We start from the raw sequence: 18073 nt of genomic DNA, 5'->3' as shown, positions 1-18073 counted from the left end.
AAAGAAAGACAGAGAGTAAAGAGGAGTGAGAAGCACAAAAAAGAAAGGAGAAGAGAGGCGAACTAAAGACAAGTGAAAAGGTAAAGAATGGGAGGAACTGAAGGAAAAGGAAGAAGGAAAGAGGATAGGAAAAGGGAGGAATGGATTAACAGGAAACATGATTTACAGTGAAGAGGAAGGACATAAAGGACGGCCAAAGCAGGAAATGAAAAACACTAAATGAGACAGAAGAGGAGCACGAGGAGGAGCTGAGGGAGTCATGGAAAAAGGAAAGAGAAGGAAGCGACAGCGCCGGCTTTGATTGTGATCACACACGTCCCTCGCTCTGATTTCACGCTTTACTGCCTCGTTTGAACTCGGTAACCTGCTTTTAATTACGCGTCAGTTCATTAAGGCCTCGTCCCGTCCAATAAGGAAGTCTCTGGGTTTGAGTTTCCTCTCGTAAAGAGCAGGTGATGACAGTTCTCACATGACTCAGCGTTTAAGAGAGCGGCACAAACACGTGTGTGAAGTCCCACAAACATCCTTCAGTTAACCACAACACACACGACACAGAGACACACCAAGAGACACACACACACACACACACCCAGAGACACACACGCACACACACACACCCAGAGACACACACGCACACACACACACACACACAACGACACACACAGCCACACAACCACAACACACACGACACAGAGACACACACAGAGAGACACACACACACACACACACACACACACACAGACACACACACACACACACACACACACACACACAGAGAGACACACACACACACACACACACACAGCCACACAGAGAGACACACACACACACACACACACACCCAGAGACACACACACAACGACACACACAGCCACACAACCACAACACACGACACAGAGACACACACACAATGACACACACACAATGACACACACAGAGACACACACGACACACACAGCAACACAACGGCAATGACTTACAGAGACACACACACAATGACACACACACAATGACACACACGACACACACAGCAACACAACGGCAATGACTTACAGAGACACACACACACAGCTACTGATACGACAAACACTGTCACACACACAGAGACACACACAACACGACCACAACAACACACAGCGACACAACGACAAATAAAGCGACACAACGAAACACAACACACACAGCAACACACACACACAGACACACACAGCAACACAAGGACAATGACTTACAGAGACACACACTGCAACACACACACACACACACGACAAACACCGTCACACACACAGACACACACACAACACAACCACAACAACACACAGCGACACAACGACAAATAAAGCGACACACAGACACACACAGAGAGACACACACAACACACACAGCAACACACAAACAGAGACACACACAGCAACACACACAGCGACAGAGCTTCTAGATTGAATTTATAACATCAGTTTTTATTGAAGAAATAAAAGAGTAGTCAGTCAAGTTGTGAATCTGTTTCTATCAGGGACTCGAACGTCTGCACTCTAAATATGCGGCCCTGAGAAAATGTTGAACACTGGATTTTCATGTCGGCTGAAGCTCAGAAAATAAATCTTTGCGTCAGTCGATACGCTGAAAGCTTCGTCGTGAAGCAATCAGACTGCTTCATTCTCTGTGACTGCTATCTTCTTTTTCACGACTCAACATAAAAGCTGATGTCAAGTCTGGAAGGCCATGACAGAAAAAATGATGTTTTCTTAATTTTGTAAGTGTTTGGGTCATGGAAATGTGGTGTAAAAACTCTGATGTTTTCATCACGTCTGGGACTAATGACAGCCTCGCTTCTGCAAAACGTAATTTCACAATAAACAGCCAATGTTTCAAACTTCTGCTGATCCAACAGAAACCACAGGGGCCAGCTGGAAGCTCGGCAGGATTTGAATCAGTCTTTTTTTTATTTCAGATCTCTTTCTAGGTTTGTTCATGAAGTTAAAATGTGAATTGTGATGTCAGTGAGTGTTTAACTCTGCTTTATTTCAGCTGTCTGAGAGTCATTCCTGTGAGCTGAATCCACAACTCAGCGGCTCGTCTGCACCGCTGGCTGCTGCTATTAGCACTCAATCTCTCACTCAGTCTCTCCAAAGGCTCAAAGAATGAGCTGCAGCACTTACAGATGCCAAAACACATCCCAGCAAAGACGCCCGCTCATCCAACATCGCATGTTTTTATGTGTCTGATTTCATCTGAGCGCTCGTCAGTCAGCGCCGGGCGGCTGACAGGATGAAATGTGTTCGAGCACATCCGTGCAGAACTACTTGTTGCACGGGGCAGAAAAAACATTAGTTTGGCTGACAGTGAGTCAATAAGGCAGCAGTGGAGCTAAATGAGCTGGATCCGTCAGTAATAAAGCTCAGCCAGATCTCTGAAGGGGAACTCTTCAACCCCGAGCGTCCTCCCAACGGAGCCGAAAAACAAGCTGCAAACAGCACAAATCATGGAAAGCTCCAAACAATGACAGAGGGGACTGAGAGCCAGACGGGATTCACACAAACTCATACACATACTCACATAAGCACTGACAGACATATCTATTCTCTTACAATTATTTAAAGGTCCCATATTCTGCTAAATCCACTTCACCATGTTCCTCTAACTCTAACATGTGTACCTACTCTGTCTACAAACCCCCCAATGATGAGAAAAGTCCATCCTCTCCGTCTTTTCCCTGCTCCACTTTTCAGAAAATGTGTTCTCAAACAGGTCGTTTGGAGATTTTCCCTTCATGACATCACAAAGGGCAGTAGCCCCTCCCCCAGGTGGGTGACACTCCCACAGCTAGGTGTTTGTTCTGCCCTCTGAGTCTGCCTTCTCACCGTAAACAATAGGACATGGAGCAAGAAAGCCCGAGTACACCCAAGCCCTTCCAGAGAGGGGGCGTGGTCAGACACAGCTCATTTACATATTTAAAGGTACAGACACAGAAACAGCCTGTTCTGAGCAGGGCTGAAACAGAGGGGTTTATAGACATGATCAAATACAGGATCAGAGTGGATTTAGAACAAGACACTTCACACATGTTTTGAGGATCTCTGAGACTTATTTAAACTGGTTGAAGAAGAGGAGAATCTGTGACCTTTAAAGAATCAGCGTCATGCATTCAGACACAACTATTAAAACACTCACAGATTAACACCAAGGACTGATCACACAAAATAAAAGGCCAAAAGCAGAAACCACACATTCAAAACAGACTTCTCTAAGGCCTCTCAATCATCCAAAGTCTCCAATTATATCCCATGATGCCACATGAAAGCCAGTAATAAATCAAAGATTCTGCCATTACTCAACATAACGAATAATCAAAAAGACATTTATGGGGTTTCTATTTTGACTGATTTCATGTTTTACAACAAGACAAGACAGTTTTACAAAGTCCCTTTAGTCTATCGACCAATCAAGTAACAACAAATCATTTCATCACCTCTTTTATCAGAAACACATTCATAAACTCAGTGCCACCAGATGAATTTAATCTGAGGTTCGTTTTAAAAGGGGTTGATGTCACCATGTTTCAATCAGTAAACACAGTTTAAGATTTGCGCAGAGCTCTGCTGTGCAATGAAATAAACGTTTCACAGTTTCTTTATTTTAGGTGTAAAGACGCTAAAAAGAACGAATCTGCACGCTGAAGAAAACTTTAAAAGGTTGGCGAAAAATGCATCTAACACTTGAAAACAAAAGTGAAATTACAAGTTAATTTGACAAGGAACATTTTTGTGTTTGACTGAAAACAAATTTGTCTTCACATCGTCCTAATTACAGTCAAATTAAAAATGTTAAGCAGCCCGGACACTAACTTGTTTTTAGTTTAAACAACTTGATTTTTTTTTTTTTGACAGTGTAGTATGAAAGTCTTATGTCCTGTGGCACTCCTAAACATAATAAATCAAGCAGGTATCATGAAAGAAACAAAGCATCATCTTAAAGGCCCTTGAGCATGTGCTGAACTTGCTTATTACTGGACAATTTAGCGCTCTGTCCCAGGTAAGCTATTCTCACCTCCAGTCTAAGTCTAGAGTTCAACCATCCCAACCAGTATCCATTCCAATTTCTCCAGTTCAGGGGTCTGGAGTCGATCCCAGCTGTCATTGGGCGAGAGGCGGGGTTACACCCTGGACTCTCTACCAGTCAATCACAGAGCTGACATCTAGAGACAGACAACCAGCCACACTCACATTCACACCTATGGACAATTTTGGACTGTCCACACAGAGAGGCTCCTGTTCTGAACCAGGAACGCCCTCGAACCACTGCACCACCGTGCAGCCGGAGTTCAGAGTCAACTTTGTATAACAAATGTAATCTCTAATTGTTTAAAATGAGTGTGCTTTGTAATTCATAGTTGGTGCAGGCCAGCCATAAACGAGGGATGTGATGAACATAGACCGTCCTTACCGAGACAGTTGTGTCCGTCGTGGGCCAGCATGAATCCATCGTAGCAGGTGCACCTGTAGTTTCCAGGTATGTTGATGCATTCATGGACACATCCTCCGTTGTAGTCGTTCTCACACTCGTCCATGTCTGAAAGAGAAAGATGGTTAAGTTACTGAGACTTCATCATTTCACGTTTTTCTGTTATTTTCTGCACACAGTTAGAGTAGTCTTAAAGGCTTTTTCTCTTCTTTCTGCAGCCGTTGGTGGATTTCTTTTGTATTTTAAGAGGGAGGTCCTCGATTGAAGAAACACAAAACAGCAAATGATTTGGTCCAATTTTGAGATAAATTCTCAAAACTTTTTTCTTGTGAGTTGAACTAAATGCTGCACAGTTATTCTTGTCAATCAATGGAAATAAAATTGCTCTTGCTGGTAGTTTGAACCCAGATCAGACGACTCAAGCAACATTTCAGGTAAGTGCAGCTAAATAAAATGGCTGACAAGGTGATAGAAACGTAGCAACACAGTATCCAGGACACTCCCCTACAGTAGAACCCTTACAGCAGATTTACACGGCAGAGGACACTCTGATGGTGAGGAGGGGTAGTGGTAAGTGGAGAGGCAGGAGAGGAGAGCATAAGCCGGTGGTTATTCGTCCGTGACGCACCCTTGCCCCCAACACCCCCCACCTCCTCTGTGCTGAGCCAGCGGAGGCTTTTGCAGGAGCTGCTCACAAGTAGTTGCCATGAGGAGCCACTTAAACAAACAGTCCTCCCCCTCCGTGTGAATAGCAGGAGATCCGGCAGGGCAATCAGGAGGACACGGGCTAACATCCTCCTTCTCCTCATCCACATCCTTCTTCTCCTCAACCACATCCTCCTCCCTAAGTACTGAAGATGAGTGCAGGTATGTATCATCTCGAGGGATTTATATCTACTGTTGGAGGTGATGTTAGCATGTTTACCTTGCTCATAATCGCACATTGGCACAGTAGCAGACAACATTTTCCTATTAGCACTAAACACAAGCTGAGGCTATAGCCAAGTCTGATAGGAATTTCATATTGTGTACATATTTGGTCATAAACCAAAGAATTCCAAGTCATCCTGTAAAGTTTATTTTTGGTTGTACCAAATTTCACAACAACACATCAACTGGTTGTCGAGATATTCCATAGATGTTTTGGAGTGGGAAATGACATGCAGCAAAGGAGCCACAGGTCGGTTTCGAACCGGTTGCCGCCCGCTTGGAGGACTATAGCGTTCCGTACATGGATGGGGCGCGTCCAGTAACCACTGCGCCCCCACTTCTTATATACAGTCTATGCATTTAACTGAAACTTTGCGCCCTTCCTCACTCCAAACAAGTCGTTTCTTGTAGTTTAAACTCAACCACATGATGCAGATTCCTGCTCTTTGTACACCTTCCAACAAACCCAACCACCTTCAAACAACTTGTGTTGTAACAAGAATGAAGAACTTATTTTGCTGGAAAAACAACATTGCCAATGAACACACTGCAGGCTGCAATTATGGTTTCTTTTAAATGGATTTGGCAAAATAATTAGTACTATACGGACATTTTTTCCAGGAGACATGGGTAGTAAAAGTAGTTAATTAGATGAAAGATCACGTTCAACAGATTGGCAATGCATGACTGTATTACTTTCCCATCAACACCAATTTCAGGCCGACATACGAGCTGGGTATTTGTTTGTGTGATCACAGAGCTGTCCGTGAGTCAGGTTGCCAGGTTTGAGCGATGGTTGGATGGTTTACTCATACAGCAACGGGCAACACTCTCGCAAACACACTGACGTTTCGCTCAGCCTCAACATCCTGCATGTGGACATAACCCAGACTCGGACACTGAGCATACACACACACCCAAGAACACAAACATACAGCATGCACAGTCACCAACACATATGTGCACACTGACTCAAATACCACAGGACTTTCTATCCACAAAACACTTCCATTCAGCTGATTAACATTGTGAAATTGGCTCGGGGAAACGACCGCTTTGAAGTGTCCGAAAGCGGGCGGATGTAAACATGAAAAGATCCTCGTCTGAGAGGTTTCACTTGGTTAGAAACTGTCATGACGAAAAGCCAAATCAATGCCACATTCTGCACCATGAAGCGCCACAGACATGTTTACCGGAAGCCAATTACACAAGCCGACACACAACTCCAACAAAGGATGCCTGTGTCTGAAACCGAGGGACCAAGTCAGCATGATTGGGCTTTACAGGAACACTTAAATCCACATAAACTCAGTAGATTAATGACACCTCTTTGCATTAAAAAGATATAAATCAAACAGAGCCTACTTCCAAAATGTTCCAAAAGCGATCTTTAATTAAAAGGTCCATGTCTGCAAAGAAGAGCCAGGATTCATTTTAAATGTACGGAAAATGCAAAAAGTCATCAAAAACGGAAGCAAATAAATCATGGGGAAATTAAAAAGCCTTTCCCTCGTGAATATAAACTCCTCTCAGCAATCACTGGCTCGTCCTTAAAGGCATTTGCTACCAATTATCTGTTAAACTGTTTGGGGGGAAAAAGGTTGTTTGGACACTTTGTCGGGCTGCCAGCTCAGATGGCGCGGTGCAGCTCCATGTGGCACTTCCTCTTCATCTGTCAGAGATGAAGGGATGAAGGTGAAGAGGAGAACATGAGGAGGGAGAGAGAGGGACTGTGCCGCTGAGGGTGAATCAAAAGCAGCAGGTGATTAATTGGTGGCCGACTCGCTTCAAACGGGCACACTGAGAGTATATTCACACCATGTTGCCTCTCCTCTCAGAGGCAGACTGCAAGCCCTGCGATTGGTCCGCTGAGCAGCAACGCATTTCCAGTATTCACAACACTTCATGTATCATCACCATATTCAAAAAGAGCTACACAGACACCGCCCAGGAGTCCACAGAGTCATTAAGATAACCATCTGTATGGTTTTCATTTTGCACTTCTGTACCAAGAGATGACTTGTTATTTTTTTTATTGTCAAAACTAAAAAAGCAGGGGTGGAGATTTTCTGACATTTGGCCATTGTTCAGACAGAAACTAACAACTCTGTGCTTTGCCATACCCAGATTGGATCCAGATACATTTGAAGAACACGTGAAATGTGATTTTGTTGATCCACCTCACATATGAATAAAGGTCGGTTGATAAGCAATTCCAGACAGGTTTTCTGCAGATGATTCTCAGAGCAGAAAGTCTGGCTGCTCCAAGTGTCAGCTTCACCACAAGTCAATGTCAAAAAATGTCTGAGCAGGATCCTTCTTCTGCAAGCACACTCCTACCACTAGGTTTGTCCTGAGCCACTTCGAAGCTCCATACCTGGACCTGACAGCGAGACTGTTTCAGTGAAGTATCTCCGTTTCTCATGCAAACCATACGTCATCATTATACTTGGCTGTAACCACCTGCGCTGTTACCGCACTATGCAGAAAGGTCTAGAAACACATATCTGATCATTTGCAATCAACAATGTAGACTGTCTGTCTTTAGGATCTTCTTGAAGAAAACAGTCCCAGGTATAACTCCATCCATCTTTTAATTGACTCTGCTGATCCTGTTCAGGAAGCCAATGCACAACACTGCATCCAACAAAGCTGAAGTCTCCCGTCACCTTCTGTTACTTCCTATACTTCCTGAGAGTCTGACATGTTGCTGCACATCTAAAGGTTTGTGTTTCTACCTGTTTTGAATGCATGCACTCAGCCTTCCTTTAGTGCAAACCATCACTGATAATCTAAGGTACATCAATCAAATAGGCACAAAATCAAAACCTTCCTTCAAAGCTCATGGTGCATGCAACCAGAGACACAGAGTCATTCAGAGAGATTAGAGGGAGCAGAGAGAGGTCGGTGAAGGGAAGGTGAACTGGGCCGTCTCCACTTGGCCCCCGAGCAGTGCCACTTCCTGCCCCTGAGCTGTTGTTGACATCTGACGGCGGTGAGCTCCAACAGCTTCAGACTCGCTGCTGCTTCCGCTCACATGCACACGCCTTCTAATTGCCGGGGAAAACATTTGTGCTCCACGTCTCATCAAGTGAATTAGGAACCTTAACTGACGGCCCTGTGCACCCGCTTTGCATGACATAAGGAGGGGAAAGAGAGAGTAAAAGAGGAAGGGAGAGGAGGGGATGCTGCTCCCACTTCATGCAGGAGGACTGAGATTTCAGGGGGCTAAACTTAGTACTTATCACGGTGAGTTTTAACACAGTTTTCATGAACTAAAATGACTGAAAATCTGTGAGTTGCTATGTGATAAGGCAGAGCAGAGTAAATAAGATTTCACACAATAATCATTTTCTATAAGCTTTTACAAATCTCTACATCCATTATTTGTTGGCCCACACATTTACAATTGCACATTTGTGTCAGATTTCTTTTGCACTTCAAAGACAAATGCATCGTGCAAATGACCACAAATCAAGAAAACACCTCAACAAGTGCAAGGCAGAGCAGTGGGGTTAGGAAGACGGGGGCATGACTCAACATCTGCAACAATATCGCATTACTACCGTGTTTGTCCTCCAATCTGAGAATGAGCAATTCTTGATTTAGCAAACGGCAGCTAGAGTTACATTAGTAAGTTTACATTAACTTTACAGAGGGAAACATCTGCATCAGAACGAGTCAGAGTATTATATTTTGATGATTAATGTGGCCAAGATTTGATTGACAGGCGTGTTAAAAAAATGTCGAACAGAGCAGGAGTCTCAAGTTTGTCTCTGAATGTCGATCAAAGACTTTTTAACAGACTTGGGCAGCTATTTCAACACCACTGAGGTCCAATGACGGAGCAAAATAAACACAACATTTTCATTCATTTTTTGAGCCTATGGCACATCACGTTTCCTAAAACAGGCTAGAATCGTTTTTTACCACTCGGTCTCATATTTTCGGGTCGACAACAGACCGAAAGAGTTTCTTCTCTCCAAGTTTGCTTGAGTTATTACATTAATAAGCTGTGAAAGTTGGAAGTGGTAAGTCTTGACTCAACAAGATATTTGTGCAACTCAAATCACACAAATTTACCTCATATTTAATTTAATTATTTTTGCATATTTAAGACGCTCCGTTGTGGAGGTTAAGTCAGCACGTAGCTGCAGAGGATTTCTTGGTCCCTGTGAGTGACATTTCTAACCTGCAGCTCCAGACATCATCGCTCACAGAGTGAAGAGGGAGCGGCGCAGAGATGCAGTCATGAGGTCACTGTATCTATATATAAAGTCTGAGCCTCAATGAATGTGACCTGCTCCACTGAGTCTGAGCGAGGAGCCATCAGACGGCAGAGGGAGGGAGGCGCACGGATGTAATCTGTGCTGTGTGAGTGTGTGTGTGTGTTGAATGTATGTGTGTGTGGAGTGTGAAATGAAGAACGTGTATGGGTGTGTGTGTGTGTGTGTGTGTGTGTGTGTGTGTGTGTGTGTGTCTGGCCAGCCAGTGAGGAGAGCAGCTGACTGATGACGAAGGTGCAGACGCCAGGCAGACAATGGCCTAGTAATTGTCTGCCACCTCTCCCTCTCGCCCTCAGCCCCGTCTCCCTCGTCATCCATTCTTCCCGTGAGATGCCCTTTCTCTCTCTCTCTCTTTCTCCCTCTCTCTCCCTCTCTCTCTCTCTCTCTCTCTGTCTGTAAAGCAGGTCAGGTGTTCGTCACTGTGGCACAGAGTGAAGGAGGAGCTGAATGTGGTCTCAAGCTTGAAGGTTGGCTTTCAGAATAATTTGCAGTCACACAAGGAAGCCCTGTCCCCTAACGGGCAGGATTAGAATCACCAGTGGAGGATTCATCAAGTTTACTCACATTTTGTCGGCCAAATCTCAACACTTTTGATTTTTGGTTTAATTTCTGATCTGAAACTCACAAGATTGACATGAAGTCAGATGTCGCAGGAAGTCTGGATTGCATTAAAGTCGATTATAGGAAATGCATCGTCTAGATGTTGAGGAATTCTTCAGTGAGGACACTCGTCCCCCAAATTTCCCCCGAGGTCAAAGCCATCAGTGAGTAAAGGTGTGATATTGATTCAAAAAGTCAGAGGTGCCATTTGAACCCGCAGCATGATTGGCCTCCTAAACTTACCCGGGTCGTTTTAGTAAGTTAGAGACTACAGAATTTAAGAGAGCTACCTCTTGCCTCTGTTTTAAACACCATGACAGGCAAACCACTCACAGCCACATCTAGAAACTTTTTAGAGCCGCAGATTATCACAGCGTGCATGAGGTGAACATGCAAACTCCAGGATTTGAACCAGGAACCTTTTTGCTCTGAGGCCATATCAGAGCTCACCACTGCAGCATCATGCAGCCAGAGTCGGTATTTGATAACCATGACAAGGAAGCTGACTTTTTCCTGCTGTAAGTCCGCCTATCCCTAAAACATAATAGGCTGTTAATCGTCTTTTTCCCAGTTTCCCAGTGTTTGGGTGGTGTAATAACAGGTTTGAATCTATTGAACTTTGACACATTTGTTATATTTATATTTTAAAAAATTATATAGTTTTATCGCCCAGGAAAACGTTAGATATTTATACGATTTAACTGTGCACAACTGTTTATGACACGTCATAAGAACCTGGGTATGAGGACGCATTGCCCCCTAAAAGTTCAGCTTTTTCTCTCTACTTTGAAGCAGATTCAGCTGCATGCACAGTTTTCTCTCCAGCTGATAATATTTCAACATCGTCAAGCACAACTTAATGCCAGTTCCTTCATTTTTCATTTCACTTTTTATGTCATGGCAACAACTCCATAATTAACTTTGCATTTTCTGATCTCAGTGAAAAACCCTTTCACCATTATTATAGCAGTAAAACTTCTTCAAGTGACGAAGCATGAACTGTGTTTGTCATCTAATCTATAACAGTAATTAAAAAAATAACCAAATGATTTCGAGGGACAAACTGCACAGCTAGACTCTTTTTTTTAAAAACAGTGCTACAGTGTTCAAAGTGACATTTTAATCTACCTGCCTCAAACTTAATTAGCTGCTCTGGCACAGAGATAAAAAAAATCCCGAGACACAAAAGTGTTTGTGAATGTTGATTGAAGAGGCTTTGGGTGTAAAAACATAATGAGAGGGAGGAGAAGAGGCTTCTTTCAGAGCCACAGGCAGCTCTGATGAAAACCAATCAATTAGCCTGTAAGTGACAAATGCTGAGTAAACAGGAGGCTGCTTTCACGGGCCTCTGCCAGCTCTGTGGCAACCGGCCACATCACTCATCCCTGCGGAGCATCTACACTGTAAAAAAAAAAAAAAAAGAAAAAAAAAAAAAAAGGTTCACAGGCCACTGAACCTGTTTGGAGAACATCACCTCCACATTTAATCCGAGCACACAGACCACGTCGAAGTAACAAAAAAAGAAGAAAGAAAACAGGGAGTGAAGCTGGATTTGGTCGAGACATTTGAGAGATTTAAGGATTTGACATTTTATATTGTTGATAAGATTGATTTTTTTGTGTGCACATGGAATGCCTTCACTAATCTCCAAAAGGCTTGCGGAGTTTTTCTGCCCTGAACTTTAAAAACACAGCAAAGTCTCTCAGATTCACGCTGATCCACCTCATCATAACTCCAAACTCTCCACTCGGTAAACAAGCACGCATTTATATTCTATCCAGTTCATCGAGACCGCTCTATAAACAGGGAGACAACTCTCTGCACACACACACACACACACACACACACACGTTCCAGAGAGCAGCTCCTCCCACATACTCTTCATTTGACAGCACAGGGATAAAAGTTCACATTTTTCCATAACGAGCCGGCGGTATCAGCTCGTGGAAAAGTCTGCAGAGAGTTCAGTCTTCATAAACGCCAGATCAGATTTCAGAAGCGAGCGATTTTTCAGAGAGCGCTGACTTGACAAAAAGACTCTGAGGACGCAGGAGAGCTGGAGATAAAGTGGAAGAGGAGAAGCGATGGTCACCGGTGTAAATGAAATGGATGTGCTGCTGCAGTCTGCTTGGATGAAAATGAAGCAAACATGGAATTTGAAAAAACCAGCAGTTCCTTAAATAGCCACTAGAGGCTGTCTCCTGTAGTGAGTCAATCCCCATAGAGCCCCATGATAAGACACTGAACTTTACAGCAGGACTAAACATGTTTACAGCCTGGTACAAAAAAATGGTTTGGGTACATTGAAGCTTAAAGTGATGTAGAATTAGGGGGCGTGGCCTCTTTGAGTGATAGGTGGGAGCTGCTAGGTGTCACCTCAGCTAATTCAGTCACTGACCTTTAACCTCTGGGCCGTGTTTGTGCTCATTAAGATGCAAAGTTTTCTTCAGTCTCTTACAAAACTGTGTACACGTTGCTGATTGAAAATAAACAACGCTCGGCACATCTATTTCACAAGACGGGTAAGCTGGAGCGGAATGAATCCATCTAAGATAGCAGATTACCCCAAGTCTGGTGCTTTGGACCTCAATATGTTGTTCAGAAAAGATATTGTTCTCGTTTGATTTTAAATTTCCGGTGACAACTCTAGTTCAGTGCAGACGGTAAAGCTTTGATAACTTGCCGTTTGCAGACGCCCCCCCCCCCCCCCCCCCCCCCCCCCCCCCCCCCGCCCTTCTCTCTCCAGCTTCCCCGTCTTGTCCAAATATGGTCACTTCTGGCACCAAAAAAAAAAAAAAGCACTGCTAAAATCTGCCAAAATGCAGAACTCCAGGTCCTGCTAACACTAAAGGCTCCCCTGCAGAACAATGCGGTCTACGGGCTGCTAATTTGTAGTGCTGAGTTGTAGCAGAGACTGGCAGTCTAGGTCATCTCCCATGGTCACCTGCACTCAAATCCAAACCCTTTTGAAAAGCAGAACAACGAGCCAGGCTTCTCTAAACATAAAGAATATCTCCACGTCCCGCACTAGCGAACAGAACGGGCTGCCAAAGTCTCCTGTGGGACTTCTTTTTGCCTTTAGAGTCGATGCTGATGGTGGTGAACCTTCACTGACTTAACAAGCCTGTGTGCTTAAAGGTGCAACAAGACAGTGTTGTACCAGCACGCAAACACTACGAACCTCCCCAAGCAGCTCAGAGACACCCAGACCTCTCCAAGGGGGACAAAACATGACAGCTTCGCATATAAACTAGTTGCAGCGTTTCAACATCAGACCAGCATGTTAGAACATGCATTATCGAGTATCGACCCAGTATTGATTCAGTATCGAGTAACGATGCTAAACGTGGTATTTGTGTTGAAGTCAAGACTTTGGCATCGTGATTAACTTTTTGTATTCACACTAGAATGACACCGGTTCTATTTTGGTGGTGTAGAAGAGACTTTCTGCACACCGAGTTTGTCAGGATGTTGTTTGATCTCCATGGCGATATGAAAGTTATCGTAAGGTTTGTATTTTTAAGAGTGATAGAGGAGCAATCAAACCAGCTCCTATTCACATTCATTCGCTCCACCGCCAAACAAAACAGGAACATGGAGGTATGAAGAGTGCGTGTGGAGGTCACCAGTGGAAGGTGAAAAATGAGAGATGAGAGTGTGGACAGATCGAACGTTCTCCTGAGGATTACGGGGTAAAATCTTGACGTAAAAAAATCTTCCAATCTCATCATCCACACTGCGTGCTTTGCGCTGCTGAGCGAGTCTTTGCTGATATGAAGCGGTGCTGATAATAAAGAAGAAGACCTGAGGGATGGAGCGAGCACAGGCGCTCTGCTGCTTCCAGGTGCTTCCAGGAATAGCCCATACGCTAATGGGGCTGGCCGGCAAAGTGGCCCGTAATGCCTGTTGATGGAAAACACAGCCGGCCAATTACAGCGCTCATATCTAATCACAGGGGTCAGGGTCAACTCCCATCCACCATCCGTCTTCATTTGGCTGTTGCCTCATCACTGGAGGGGGAGTATCGATAGAGTTCAGTGTACAGTGTGTTTGGGAAGCATGACACACGCGCAGACGTGTGTACACAGAAAAATAGTGATGTCATGAAGTTGACATTCAGAGTACAGCTCTCCCACATGTACACGCACACACACACACACACACACACACACACACACACACACACACACACACACAATGTAATAAAGAGAAGCTGGAAGGACAGATCTGCACAGACAGCAGCTTAAAGAAGGAAGATTACACTCCTGAAGACTCTCAACCTTCTTCTTCTGTCTCCCCTCGGTGGACAGAGGAGCATCTGTTTGTCATGACGCCACCTTCAGACTGTGTGTGTGTGTGTGTGTGTGTGTGTGTGTGTGTGTGTGTGTGTGTGTGTGTGTGTGTGTGTTGGTGCAGCTTGTCCAGTTTAATAAATCTAAGACTGTAAGGCAAACAGGAAGGACATCCAAGCTGCATAATCACACAACCAATAATCTCAAACATCTAAAAAGGGGTCAACAAAATACGAGGATTTTCTTTGCTCACAGACTAAAATCCAACCCGGCCCCTCTGATCTAACTCTGGGTATGGCTAACAGACCTTCACTTGATGACCTCAGTCCGGAGAGGGGGCCTTCAGTTACCTGCGGGCCTTCTCTCTGGAACAAGCTACCTGCTGACCTCAGGTCAATCGCAAATTCATTTTTCAACACCGGAGGTTGAAGCTTATTTTAAACGCAAAATCCTGAACATTTCGAGAAAGCAGTTATGGAATCTTCCTGACGCACCTCATAGACTATCCCCATCGGACGGGTGGGGTGGCGGCGGGTTCAGGAGGCAAGACACGACGGAATTTAGAACAGCGCAGAAATGGCCGACAGAGCAGAAGCGTCTGACGCTATAATAAAAATGTTTCCCTTTATGTTAGTGCTGCCTGCGACATATTCACCGCATCAATAAAAGAGCAGAAGAGAACTGGAAACACGATGCAGAGGCCATATGACATGCATGGAGCTGCACGTGTCACAGCGTGCTGGTCATGGTTTGCACTCGCTCCGGGTAACATTTCCAGAATATTTCCGGCTGAATGCACACGTCAGCTCGCCGCGACTTTGAAACATTTACAAAGGGACTTGCAAGAAAAAGGCATCTGTCTGCGTTCACGCTTATTCACAAAACTCCTGAAAATGTGTCGACATATCTAAAGCAAGCTACTTTACTTCTATTACAACGGACACTTTTGATCGGTGTTGCCAGACAGCTGATCGTTTTCAGCCAAAATCTGTAAAAAAAATAAAAAAAAATAAAAAACGCCCATAATATATAATCAATACTTCGTCTGTAATCTCATTCTAACCAGCAAACAATAAAATGCACACCGACATCTTAAGAGCACATCAAATAACTCCTTTAACAATAAAAAGCAGCATCCCACAATCACGGCATACTGAGCAGTGGAACATGTGGTACATTGTAAAAGATTAGCGGATTACACTCTGCATGTGTAATGTGTGAGTCTGTGTGTGTGTGTAATGTGTGAGTGAGTTAGTATCCAGTATAATAGAGCAAGGTTGGGGGGGGGGGGCGTATGTGTGCAGCTGACGGAGCTCCAGCTGTGGTGTGCTTTGAGGCAGAAGTGAGTGGAGGTGTGAACGCACAGCCAGGTGCTGCCCCCGTCTCACCCTAACACCCTCGCTCAGTCCACTTCCGCCCCGTTAATTAGGAGAACCTGTCGGGGGGGGAGGGGGGAGAGGGTGATGGTGGGGGTGCTGGGAGTGTATGGGGTGTGTGTATGAGGGGATGGGGGAACAGCTGCCTGAATAGGAGGCCTATAGGTCTTGTACCCTGATCCATCCAGAGTGGGTCCAGATGTGATTGAAGTGGACTGAAGTTCACATCCGACACCTGAGCGCCCTCTTTGTATAAAATCCACGGCTCACATTTGGAATCATCTCAGGGGTAATCTTTGACTGAAGCTCAGACCCCTCTTTGACCTATGATTATTTTTTTTTTTCAGGACCGGACATTTGAAATCTTCACTGAACAAACATCTTGTTGCGGCGTCACATTTTGAAAGTGAATGCATTAAACATGGAAGTCACTGGACTGTCACTCAAATCAGTGAAACGTGTCACACTGATGGCGACGGCACAGCTGAAGATAGGCAGGAAATGTTCAGGGTAGACATGCTCAACGGGTCGTGGCCGGGGTTCGAACCTCTGTATGTGACGCTCTTTTTCTACTGACCGGATGACTCTCCATTTAATCTCGTTCTCAAGTCCAGAATATGTTCAATAAAATGTTACAATTAGTCCAGCTGTATTGCCAGCTCTCAGTTTTATCATTCTCTTTATTAGAGATAGGACAGCTGAAGAGAGACAGGAAACATTGGGAGGAGAGAAAACGGGGGGATGGCATGAAGCAAAGGGGGCCGAGGTGGGATTCAAACCACGGCTGCTGGGATGAGGGCTTTCGCCTCTGTACACGGGGCGCGCAACATAACCGCTATCTAGTCTATCGGCGCCACAACAACATTGCTTTCTTGGCGTCCAAACAGCCATCAAATGAATTTAAACAAGGGCGAACAAACACTTAACAACATCTTCAAAAAAGTTTCCCACAATGCCCCCCTTCAGGCTGCAACCAGCTCCTTCTGAGATCTCTGATCCAGTCGTGCGTCTTCGTTGATTTAAACACCAACCCGAAAGGTCTCGATCTGAAGTCTGTGTACATCTAGTACATCGTAGCCATTTCAAACAGCGAGACTCGCAGAGACAAAGAGAGAGAGAGCACGTAAATAAGGACGTTTTGAAGAAGCGGGAAAAGTTTCCACTCACCCTCACACTGCTTGCCATCTCCTTTGTATCCCGGCTTGCAGATGCAGTTGTAGGACTTGGGCGTGTTCTGGCACAGGGCGTCGATGTGGCAGTCGTCCGAACCCTCGGCGCACTCATCTGCATCTGCTCAAAACATCACAAATCAATACACAATTAAGACGGGAGTCCCCACGGAGGTGTTGGGTACATTCTCACATGCTGGATCAGTTTCAGCGACCTCACTCATCTCATTCCTCTCCTCGTTTGCGTACCACAGCGAAGCCTGCCCTGGTTACCCACATTCATCATTCCAGTGACCTCTCTGCACTCATTTTTGACATTTGGAAAACTAAAAGAAAACGATGCCGGATTGGCACTTAAAAGACACATACTCCTCCTCCTGGTTAGAGCGTAGAGAGGAGAACCCCAGAAAGGAGGATGTGTGTGTTTAATATCACAACATGTAGAGGGACGTGCCCGCTCCACTGCTCATAACAAGACTCCTCTCAAAGTGAACAATGTGCTCTTGTGTTTTGCGTGTGCGAAGGAGCTCTCAAATCCAAGATGATTACTCATATCTAAGATGAGGGTCTTTTAACCACAAATCAAAAGACGGATGTGGATTTTGAAAGACGTGGGAGATTGATGATAGGTGGAAAAGTATTCAGACGCCGTCTCTTACTGGGCAGGTTGTCGTCAAATCAGGCGACATCACTTCATTAAAGAATAATGTCTCCTTTGCAAGACATTGAGGATCGAAATTCTCATTTTCACTTTCACTTGTGTTTTTCTGCACCTCCTGAAAAACTTTTTTTCCCCCGACGCAGACCCTCTGTCTTTATCCGGAGTTTTTACTGCCAGCCACCTAGAATTTTCCCTAGTGAGCCACCATGTGTGAACGCAGCAGGATATAGTCAGGAGAATTCATAGACTGTCTGCACGTGACTGCTGCGATCTCTGTGCACGTAATTTAAAACTTCCA

At 44.7% G+C, this 18073-nt stretch overlaps 1 protein-coding gene across 4 annotated transcripts in view; it reads right to left on the bottom strand.

Annotated features, from left to right (window-relative positions):
- scube1 (signal peptide, CUB domain, EGF-like 1) overlaps positions 1-18073 on the bottom strand; it is a 96193-nt gene that overhangs the window by 75939 nt on the left and 2181 nt on the right. For 2 of the 4 annotated variants that reach the window (XM_061029720.1, XM_061029722.1), the window contains exons 2-3: positions 17113-17238; positions 4444-4569 (exon numbers count right to left, since the gene is read on the bottom strand). In XM_061029720.1, the coding sequence (XP_060885703.1) occupies positions 4444-4569; positions 17113-17238 (252 nt within the window). The remainder of the gene's footprint in view (positions 1-4443; positions 4570-17112; positions 17239-18073) is intronic. The other 2 variants (XM_061029721.1, XM_061029723.1) reach the window with 1 other exon arrangement.

The sequence above is a fragment of the Labrus mixtus genome, chromosome 22 (assembly GCF_963584025.1).
Source record: "Labrus mixtus chromosome 22, fLabMix1.1, whole genome shotgun sequence".
Taxonomy (NCBI): Eukaryota; Metazoa; Chordata; class Actinopteri; order Labriformes; family Labridae; genus Labrus; species Labrus mixtus.
The sequence above is the reverse complement of the archived record's forward strand: the minus strand, read 5'-3'. Positions and strand labels throughout refer to the sequence as shown.